The following is a 12,014-nucleotide window of genomic DNA, read 5'->3' on the forward strand; positions in this document are numbered from 1 at the left end:
ACTGAATGTGAGAATTACAGAGGTATTAACTACTGAGTGTTCCTGGTAAAATTTATGCAAGTAAACTTGAGAAACAGCTAAGAACAATTATAGAAAGGAAGCTTCATGATGGACAAGCTGGATTTAGGCCAAATAGAGATTGTCAGGATCAGATTTTCACTTTAAGACAAAATAGTTGAGAAATTATGGGAATATAACAAGGATATGCATTTAAGTTTTGTTGATCTGGAAACAGCATATGACAAGGTGCCAAAAGGGGGGAACTTCAAAACGCTACAGTTATATGGTGTAAATGGGGCAATATATCAAGCAATGCAGTCTCTATTTAAGTGGTATGCAAACAGTAAAAATTGAAGGAAATAAAGATGATTTAATGTTAAATCATTTGTGCAGCAAGGGTGCACATTATCTCCACTGTTATTCATTATCTATATGGATTACATTATGAAGGAATGTGGTATTAAATCTGATATCAAAATTGGAGATGTTAATCTCAGCTGTTTACTTTATGCAGATGATGTTATACTGATAGATAAATATGGTACAAGTCTGCAGGATTCCCTGACTAAACAGAATAACTGTTGTAATAGATATAGTATTTAGGTCAGCAATAACAACACAGACAATGAAAATAGGCAGAAGCATTGAAAATATCAACTGCATTGTGAATGGAGAACCTATAGAACAAGTAAAACATTTCAGATACTTAGGCATGATTTTTAGTGAAGATGGTAAATTAAATATGGAAATACTTAGAGAAGCAACAAAACTGCCATAGTATGAAGTCAAAAATGAATAAATTTATATGGAATAAGAGAGAAATTAGCCAAAACACTAAATTAGTTGTATATAAGAGAGTGTTCAAATCAATTTTAACTTATGAATCTGAGAGCTAGGTCAGAAATAAAACACTTGACCAGACTGGAGACTGCATATAATGAGTCCTGAGAAAGATTAGGGGAGTGAACAGATGGCATCAGTGGCAATATCATGTTAAAAATGAGAACATTAGGAGAGAGAGATTGAGATTGTTAGCATCCAGGAATGTGTTAACAGAGCTAATCTCAGGTGGTATGGTCACTTAAATGGAATATGAGAGGAAAGATTAGCAAAACAAGTGTTCATTGCCAGGGTGGCAGGAAAAAGACCCAGAGGAAGACCAATTCCAACAAACACGAAATAATAAGAACTGGGAAGGAGGGAAGATCCATATGGAGCTTATATTAAAAATAAATTCTCTTTTATTTTCCAAAGAAAGCAGACTGAACTTTCTTTAAAAAAACCTTAACTAGCATTTTGCAAATGGTGGGCAGCCAGTCTCTATCCTTAGTCATCACTGATAGCTAAGCTACCAATAATTTTAAGGCATCAGGAGGACAAGAGTACAGCAGACAACTGTTGCCATTTCATGATCCTAAGCCTAACTTGTATTGCAGTATGGGAATCTTCCTTATTAGCACAAAAGATTGACTAATTCAAGCGCTGGCTGAAAAAAAAAAAAAGTCTTTTAAGTTATTATTCTGGAAAATTTTCCATGTTACTCATCATCTAAATAAATATTAATTTTTATGGCTATTTTGCCTATAAATTTCCTTTCTTCTGGGCGTAAGAGTAAAACATGAATAGACGCTAACATGGAAAATCTTGAAATTTGTAAAATGTTTTACAGGCATCATCAGTAGAACAATGGGACAGCAATTAAACAATAACATAAATTTCTAAAAAAGTACTACCTTAGAAGCTAATGTAAGATACAAAAAATGGTCAATATATTTCTAACTAAAAAAAAAGTTAAATAAAATAAAAAATAAATAAGAGATACTATTTAAATCTGCTGACCATTTTTTGTTATCTTACATTACAAAGTGGCATTTTTCAGAATTTTCTGTTATTGTTAAACTGCTGCTCCATATTTGTACTGAAGATGCTTGTGAAAATAGGCAAAAATTTTACAAATAAACATGAAGATTTTCCATGTGAGTTTTTCATTCTAGTATTTTATTCTTAGTATGCCTCCTTGCATTATTACAATTTTGAAACGAATCTTCTGGCGGTCTTGCATTATGATGCCAGAAACATGGCCACAGTGCTACTCAGGTACCTTACATATTCTTAAAACATACAGGGTGTTCGGGATAAATTTGACAGTTTCGTAAGGAAAAAGAAAATCTTCTTTGTATCTATTAAATTTAATGAATTGACAAAAAAACATTACAGGCAGAGTTAATTACAATACTATCAACAAGATTTACTCAAAATAACCACCATTAGCATCGATCACAGCTTCAATTCTGCTTCGGAACCTCGAACAAGCTGATGCTACAGTCTCCCTGGGAAGGGCCGCAAAAACTGTTTTAATTTTATCCATTAACTGGGCTTTTGTATTACTGGAAGTGCGATTGGTGTCTTTTTCAACTGCGCCCCATACAAAATAATCCATGGGGTTAAGGTCTGGGGAGTTTGGAGGCCAAACATTTGGACTGGTGAAGTCGTAGAAATTTTCAGACAACCATTTTTGACTTTTCCCAGAGGTGTGGCAAGGGGCCGAATCCTGCTGCCATACATACGGCCTACCATTGGCTACCCTTGTTATCCAGGGCTTGACTACAGTTAGCAACTCCACGAACAAAGCCCGAATTCCAATGCCAGGGTTCTTCAACACCTGTTCCTGCAGATTTGCGAGGAATTCTGCTGTACGAACGCAATCAGATCGTCTGCTAGGGATCTTTCTTCTTGCTACATCCTCGTAGTCACCATTGCAAGTCTCTAGTTCATGCCTGATTGTTTTTACTGTATTCAGGGAGCATTGGGCAGCAGTCGTAATATCCTTATTTTGATGGCGGGCACGAATCATCATGATACAAGTTATTCTCTTCCATGATTCAGGTGGGTTCCAGCTATCCATCCTTTCTGACATCTTGTATATGAATGAAGAAGGGTCCAAACTTTTAAATGAAGAGAAGTGTGTGTTAATACATGTAACTTACGGAAAAATATAATTAATTATAAATATGTCAAATTTATCCCGAACACCCTGTATATAATTGACCTATAATATTCTACTATACAGTAGAAAAAAGATTAGGTTTCAACATGTAAACAAAAAAAGGTTTTTAAAAATAGTTACCTTCAGCATGGCACGAAGAGAATTAGCAGCCCTTTCATTTGATGAATGAAAGGACTGCATTCGCATGTTGTATGCTTCTTGACGAGCATTCTGAACAGGAAATGATCTGCTACCTATTGGCTAAAATTAAAGTTTTTTATTGTTTTTTTTTTCTTACTTTAACATAGGAATGCACTTATTAAAAGTAAAGTAAGTTTTTATTATTGACTTCACTTAAGATGAAATAAATCCAAACTGTTCAAAAATTAATGACAGTGTGCAAAATAATTTATATAAATGGAAACTGCTGGCTACAAATGCAGGACAACCACTGAATATGATACTTGCCACAACTTGATTAGTTTCTTTATTACTTTTTTAAAAATTCATTATCAGAAGGATCTATATGTCATTCTTTGTATTCAAAGTATTTTGCAATTTGCCATTCACTGTATAAAATACTTTATCCCCTTTTAAGGAACAAAACATAAATATCAGTTATCAAATTCAGTATACATAATTTCACAAGAAAAATAGCATATAAACATGAAATTAGTAGAGAATTCTTTAATGTGGAGATGACCTAAAAACCAAGTACGAGTCAAATTAAGGAATTTTTTAGACCACTTAATCCTCTTTATAGCATGCCATAAAATGTAACTATACTGCATTAAGCTATATACCCTGCTATATATACTGTATTATACACTTACACTTTGTGTAATACAATAACTTGTGTACAAAATACTTGTGTAGCTTGTGTTACACAAGTGTAATACAATTACACTTTAACCACATTAAAATGGCGTACAGTAAGTCAAGAATAATAAATATTAAAGACTATGAAGGATCATTTTTTTAAAGTATGCTCAGAAAACAATATATTCCTTGTCCTTTCTTTTACGGTTACATGGTGATCAGCATTCATTTTAAAAATTAATAAATTCCTTAAATTCTGAAAGAAAAAAAAAGTGTAAAGCCTCCTGACTTTCCACCTTCAAGACTCATTTTTGGAGAATAAGTTAAGAAACATATGAATTCCAACAAACACGAAAAACCACTGCAAAAACCAATGCAGTCAAGAATAAAATAATAGAATGAAAAACTCACATGGAAAATCTTCATGTTTATTTGTAAAATTTTTGCCTATTTTCACAAGCATCTTCAGTACATCACTGAATATGTATTATGTAGGAATTTGAATACTGGGTATTGTTTAGTATGCAATAATCCTGGAATAAATACTTGATCCTACAAAACAGTCCCTGATTGTTTTCTGTATGAAATACCCTTCTCCTATCCCCACTGTATACTTAAGCAACATATTGAACTTGATGATCAACAGTCACAAATGCAAAATATTTGCATTTAACACACTATTCAAACAAAGCAGCCAATCTAAAAACTACCCCGGGATCACATGGGAGTTAACAGATTTCAAGTTGTATTAGAGCATGATGAACAAGGGAAAAAAGGAGTAGTTTTATATGGTGAATGGAAATGCATTGCCAAACAGCAATGTGGACAATGTAAGTAAATTTAAGATATTGTATGACAGATAACTTAATGTCTAAGTTAATAACACAAGTCTGCTAACTGCCTGGAGGTTTATTAATAATATGCTGTTTTGTTATCTAGACTTGGTGAATGTGAATAGTGTTGAAAAAAAAAAAAGGAATAATTTAATTATTTAAGGACATAGACAGCTAGGACGATTATCTAGGTGGGTGGGTGGGTGGGTGAGTGAGCGAGCAAGAGTGTGTGTGCTATATCTATATAAAGGGGATTTCCTACACAGTATTATGTAAAATGGCAAATTTTCAATAATTAAAAAAAATTCCCAGATCACAGCAAGAGGACAAATAATCATCAAGAATAATGGTTAAGATAACATAGGGTAAGAACAGGATGAATGAAATAATTATATCAATTTGACAGAATTTCATTCTTGTTCCTTTCAAGTTTAGGATAGTGTTGCCCACATAACTCTATTTGAAACTGCCTTCCAATCAGAAAATTTATCTTCATGTTTGGTGTTAAATGCTGTCGCCACTCCTTACTTTCCTTGTCATTCTTGCCTGAAAATAACATCCTATACTTACTATTTTAGTATGATCTCATCTGTTTTTATCTTTCTCTCAGTAATGCCCATTTTGTCCACATGGTACTATTCCAATTCTTCTGCATTGTCATCAATTTCCTGATATATATCCTAAAGGGATCTACAGACTACTATTACAATACTACATGATAAGTTTACATTATTATTACTTTCTTATCAACAATTTTCCTCCATATTATTCTATTACTTGTCAATTCTCCAAAACATATTAGTCTTTAAAGGCAGTTCTAATGCCTTTGAAGATACATCTAGATGTTGGTCTTCCTCTGAGAATTTTTCTTACCATCTTCGCATCAAACACCTGTTTTGCTGACCTTTCCTCTCCATTCTATTTAACTGATCATACCACCTTAGATTAGCTCTGCTCACAAAGTCTTGAATGCTAATATCAAGTTCCTTCCGAATATCTTAATTTTTAATATGACTGTGCCAGTGATGCCATCTATCTGGACTCCTGATTTTTTTTTTTCAGAACTCTCATATCTAATCATTGATTCTTTAATTGTTTGAACACAATCTTTTATAGTGCTAGTGTTTTTGTTAATTTTTTCCTTACTCCACATAGCTTTATAAAATGGTTATGCATTATAACTTTATTTATTCTGTTGTCAACTTCAATATTTAATTTGCCATCTTTGCTAAAAACGATGCCTAAATAGCTGAAATATTTTACTTGTTCTATAGATTTTCCACTGAGAATGCAGCTGCAGTTTTCTAGGTTTCACACCTATTTTCACAGTTTTAATCTTTTTATTGCTAATTTTTAGGCCAAATTTATTACAGCTGTTATTCAGTTTAGTTAGCGAATCCTGAGACTTTCATTTTGTGTGTTTAGGAATACATCATCTGCATAAGGCAAAGAAATAAGTTTCATAATTACAATTCTTAGATCACATTTAATGCCATTTTCTTTCATAATGTGATCCATATAGATAACAAATGACACAGTGAAGACAGCATGAATGCATCCTTGTCTTGCACCTAATTTCATATCAAATCATTTTCCTTTATTTCCTTCAATTTTAACTACTGACTTACAGCTTAAATATAGACTGTGTATTGCTCGGTATAAAGTTTCATTTATACCATATAATTGTAGTGTTTTAAAGTTGTTTTTTTTTTCTTTGACACCTTGTTGCATGCCTTTTCCAGATCTACAAAACTTAAGTGGAGATCCTTGTTAAATTATCATGATTTCACAACTAATCTCTAATTGCTTTTTACAGTACACTTTCCTTCATTTTTGAGCTTTTTTTTTTCATGTCTCCAAAATGCTTTTCCGCCTTCCTGGTATTAATGTTCTATATCCACCATGGCATTCTTATTTTTCGATGCTTGCAGACAACTTTGTCACACACCTCACTAGTGGAATCAATGTTTTCTTCAGATTGGCTGGTTTTGGTTGGTTTATAGTTTATTTGGCACAAAAACTACAAAGGTCATATACTATGCCATACTAAGGTTACAACTATACATAAGATTCCACAAAGGAACCTAAAATTAGGTTCCACAAAGCAGCATCTACATAGAAACAGAATTGCTGCAGAGAGCACAGCAACACACAAGGTTAAAGGTTATAGTAGTACAAAAATTGTCAACAATACAAGTTAAATAAACCAAATGCGTGTATAAGCCAAGGAATGCAGTATCTACATATAGTTAAAATTATAACAGATGTTTTTATGGCCATACATAAATAGGCAAAAAGGAATTATTATACAACATGCATGCATAAAAATAAAATTTGGCAATGTGGTATCTACATATAAACAAAATTACAAGAATTTTACACAAATATACAAGGTGTCCTACAGCAATACATAATTAGTCAAAAAATTTAGTAAATAATATGTATGCACAAAAGTTAAGCTGGGCAATGCAATATCTACATATAAACAAAATTACTGCAACATTTAAGGCAGTACATAATTTGACAACAATATAAGTTAATAAACAAAATGCATGTACAACACCAAGCCAAGGAATACAGTATCTAATACAGTATGTAATCATATAGGATTACAACAAATATTATTACAGTAATACATAGAGTTAAAGAGGAATTATTATGCATTATGTATGCATAAAAATTAAATTTAGCAGTGTGGTATTTACATATTAACAAAATTACAACAAGGTAACACAAGGCCACAGAAATACATGATTGGTCAGAAATTAACCTATCCTATCCCAATGGCTTTAACAGGCCTTTAAGGCCCACAACCTTCCAAACATGCCTGGATTTCGTAACCGAAATATGAGGATAAGATGGTCAGCCTTATGCCTCTAAGTATTCCTGACTGTATCCCTGTGTGTTCTCGGGGCCGGTTTGCCTGCTTGCGGAATGCAAAACCCCAGATAAACTGGTGGAAAAAACCCTGCTGTCCACGCCCAAGACTGGCTAACTTGGCTATGGCTTAAGAAGATCGAACCTAGACCACTCCTTCCCCAGGCATATGGTTGCAAAGCACAAAGCCACTAGGCTAACCGTGCAGACAATGAATAATATATACATTAGTACTCAACTCCTGCACATATGCATCACAAAACATTACATATTTTGTAATATATACTATATGTAGTATTTACATATAAACAAGATTACAGTCAAATGTGTTTGTATAAATTAATTCTTTGTAAAAAATTAAAAACATCGTGCAATCTGCCCGAGTGTATATGGTCTGGCCAGGTAGGCAAAAATTTCATTCCACTCTCGTGCAAAGTGGTGGCACTCTACCAGTATACGATAAATAGTGAGATGCGTATTGCATTTTTCACATATGGGAGGATCATTAGCTCTCAGTAAATAAGAATGTGTAAGATGACTGCGACCTATGCGGAGCCTGGTGAGAACAAATTCCTCTCTTCTCTCTATTCGTTGACTAGAATGCCAATGCTTAATTTCAGGTTTAATGTCATATAATTTGTTTGTTAATGCTTCCTGCCATGATGACTGCCATTGAGCAATTGGCTTTGATCGTATAAACTGTCTGTAGTCTGTATATGGTACTGTCAAACAGTATGTGGAGAAAGTTTGAGCTGATTTAGCAGCTGCATCTGCAGCCTCATTTCCCTTAATTCCAATGTGGCTGGGAATCCAGCACAAATGAACATCAAAATTAGGGATTTTCATTTTGTGAAACAGGTGTAACACCTCAAAGTACTGGATGTGGATTATACATAGAAGTGCAAGCTGAATGGCATGTAACTCTGCTGTATAATTACTGTAATCAGATGGGATCTGGTTGGAGATAATAATGACAGGAAACACAGCAGCACAGGTATTAGTTCTTGAACCATCAGTATAAACAGGCAAGAAATCAGAGTGTGTTGCACTGTGTGCATTAAACAATTGGAGGTAGACAGATGGAATATGAGATTTCTGTAGCTGACAAAGTGAGAGGTTGCAGGATGGTGTGCAAACCTGCCATGGAGGGATGCCGTTATGTTCAGCGTTTTATGTTTAGTAACGTGATCACTTTCACATACGTTCTCTTCAATGTCCCACGTGAGCAGTGGAAGAATGAAGGGGGGGGGGGAGCAGATTGTAAGATCAATTGCAGAATATGAATGGGTAGGCATATGGAAGAAAGTATTGAGTTTATTATTTAAAAGGGAGAGGTTGTAGGATGGTGTGCAAACCTGCCATGGAGGGATGCTGTTATGTTTAGTGTAGGCAATGTTGTCAACGTTTATGCCAAGAGCTTGCATAGTCTCTTTAATACGCATGCCTTTAATACGGTTATTATTAGCAAGAATTCTTACAATGATTCGACCTTGTCTATTAGTGTTGGCACTACCACATAGAGTATCGTGACCATTAAAGTCACCCTTCAAAAGTATGGGTTCAGTTGCGAGATAAGGTTATCAAGATCAATTTCATTTAACTCTGCACTTGATGCTAAATAAATTGAACATACTCTAATAAGAAATCCCACAGAGAAGTGAATTGCTACTGCTTCCGGAGAAGTATTAAGTTGAACCTGATGGAAAGGAATATGACTACACACTAGGATAGCTACTCCTCCACGAGGACCACCTCAAGTTCTATCCTTACGTACAACAGTGAAATTTCTAAAGGTAGGATCCTCATTGGGCCTTAAGTATGTTTTCTGCAACAAAATCTTGATATCATTGATATTCTGGCAAAATCCACGACAGTTCCATTGTACAAATTTTCCTATTGTTTTGGTTTTATAGACTTGTCTGGTTTTTGGGAGGTTGAGGACTTACCTTTGTCATATTTATATTTATCAATTGTTTTGGGGGAAGTATTGACGGCCAGTGTCCATCTCTTCCTCTGGTAGAGTATTCAATACGTCTGATGTGTTAGAGTCAGTTGGTAAGTTTAGTTTACTTTCACTGGGTACTGAAGTATCCATTTTTTCTGTGGGAGTATCTGGTGGTTTATCTTTAAGTAATATCTTTGCCATAATTCTTTTGACAAGTGAGTTTTCATCGAGTGGGATCATTTTTGGAGTTTTCTCTGGAGTAAGGCCATATGTCATGTGATTGATGCGCTCAATAGAGAACTACTTGTGATCATAAGGTGCAGGTATGGTGAAATTATCAGATGGTGGAACAGACATACAAGTTTGAGTTGCTACTGTCACTTTCTTAATTGTTACCTTCTCAGCATAAGAGGATCTCAGAGCAGGTGTGATAGTGGCTAGCTTTCATTTTGCATCCTGGTATGTTATGTTTTGCTCTGTTTTCATTCTTTGTATTTCTTTTTCATCTTTCCATTTCTGACATGCACGAGAGTAAGCTGGATGATCTCCCTGACAGTTGACACATTTAGCTTTTTTTTGCACAGCAAAATTTTTTATCATGCTCTTTACTCCATCATCGAGCACAGGTAGTAGAACCACGACAGGCAGTTTGGGCATGTCCATATCTGTGACATTTAAAGCATCTCAGTGGGTTAGGGGTGTACATTCTAACAGGACAGCTGAGATAATCTGCTTTTAGAGATGTTGGAGGCTTAGGTGTATCAAAAGTAAGGATGAGGTTCTTGGTTGGAACTAGGTGACCATCCCTACGTATCAGGATGAGCCTCACACCTGTCACTTCTTGATCTGGTTTAGAAGGTCCTGTCAGTCCTTCTAAACTTTTTGAATAAAGAAGGGGTGACATTTTCCCTATTGGTTTTTCACATGTAGCATGAATGATTAAAAATGTTGGTACATTTATGTTAGAATCATGTCTTTTGTTTCTTACTTCTGTTTCCATATGCTGTATCTACGGTATCAGTACTTGGTGGGACTTTGTTAGGGCCCCTGAAACATTTGAGGATGAAGGATTCATGCTCAAGAAGCTTTTGGTTAGGCACCAGAGTTCCCCACCCATCGTGGAGTCACACATGGACATCCACTGCCTGGCTAGCAATGATTGCGCTCAGGAGTAAAACGCCAGGGCTACTCCCGGCACTACAGCGAGCCTAGGATACCGACCCCGGACCATGGGGTGAGAGACTTACTGCAAGACCGTTGACCTTTGCAGGCAAGCCCACTAGCCGATTGATCCTGGCTGGGCCATCCAGGACTGCCCGTCTTGCCGAAGCAGGGGCCAAAATAGTGCCAGACTACCAGGATCCCCCCCCCCCTTTCTGGATGTCCGTGGGTCACATCCACGGCAAACATGGCATTGGATACCAGTGATGGTGGGTCTGGAAAAAAGGATAGTGAAAAAGACTCAGGAGAAGTAAAGTGAAGAATATGGGAAGAAAAGCAAAGAAAAAGAAGAAGAATGAAAAGGGCCAGTACCATCACTGGGAGGTCCCCCACCACCATGAACAGGTGCCCCACAGCAGCGTTTTCCACTGAAACTCAAATGTTGGGTTCATGTTTTTGAAATGTTTCATTCATTCTTCAATAGTGTTTGTAATAGTTTAAGTCTACAGTTTACCTATAAAAGATGCTCAACTTTAATTCTTTTTCAATCCTGAACCAGCATAAAGATATGACTACCAGCAGTAACATATTTTGAGGCTTTTCTTGTTTTTCTCCATGTAAAGTGTGTGTGTGTGTGTGTGTGTGTGTGTGTGTGCACATCTTTATGGTGGAAGGGAGTGTAAGTAATGATTAGCCAGTATCCTGAGCAGTAATCTAGCAGATATCATTATTATTAGAATGTCCTTTTCTTCAACTTTTCCTAAAATGTTTATATGTACTCCGTGAAATTCATTTACTACTCTGAGTAAATGAGAATCACTTTTTTCATTTTCTTTGTCAGCAGTCTACCTTGAAGAATTCCTCCCTTTCCTCCTTTGAAGAATCTTCTGTGCAACTATAGGCATAAAACAAGTTTCATTGTTTATTTCCCCATTATGAAGTTCGCTCACATAACTACTTGAAAACTGCTTTCCAACGAAGAAGTTTACATTTTTATTTGGTGTTCAAGTAGATGACTTTTTCACTGTTTGCCCTGGTTCCTAACAACAACAACAAAGAGGGGGGAGGGGGGAGATTGCTTATTTGGAATATGTCCCTGTTCCCTTCATGCTGGATACCTGCTAACAGGGTGCAGGTATCCAACATGAAGGTAAGGATTGGACACGAGGTAAAAAGCACAGTCAAGTTTCTCTGCATTTCTTAAAGATGATGTGAAGGTCTCTTCCCAGTTATCTAGCATAGACAATTAAGTGCTCCCCCACCCACCCACTTATTTTTTAGAAATTTAATAAATTTCTTTGAGAAAGGTACAGACATGCTCTTCTCTCAGGGGAAAAAAAAAATTCTAGTATTTTTAGCTTTTCAGTCAATTCATTAAACTTCCAAGAAATTA

General features: G+C 35.5%; 1 protein-coding gene across 1 annotated transcript in view; it reads right to left on the bottom strand.

The window, feature by feature from the left end:
* The window catches only part of Rat1 (5'-3' exoribonuclease 2 Rat1), a 365,027-nt gene that overhangs the window by 143,026 nt on the left and 209,987 nt on the right, over window positions 1-12,014 (bottom strand). The window contains exon 18 of the mRNA XM_090399598.1: window positions 3,128-3,247. Coding sequence (XP_090255724.1) covers window positions 3,128-3,247 — 120 coding nt within the window. The remainder of the gene's footprint in view (window positions 1-3,127; window positions 3,248-12,014) is intronic.

Source organism: Typopeltis vanoorti, chromosome 10 (assembly GCF_054136105.1).
Source record: "Typopeltis vanoorti isolate ZY-2024b chromosome 10, IOZ_Tvanoo_1.0, whole genome shotgun sequence".
NCBI lineage: Eukaryota > Metazoa > Arthropoda > Arachnida > Uropygi > Thelyphonidae > Typopeltis > Typopeltis vanoorti.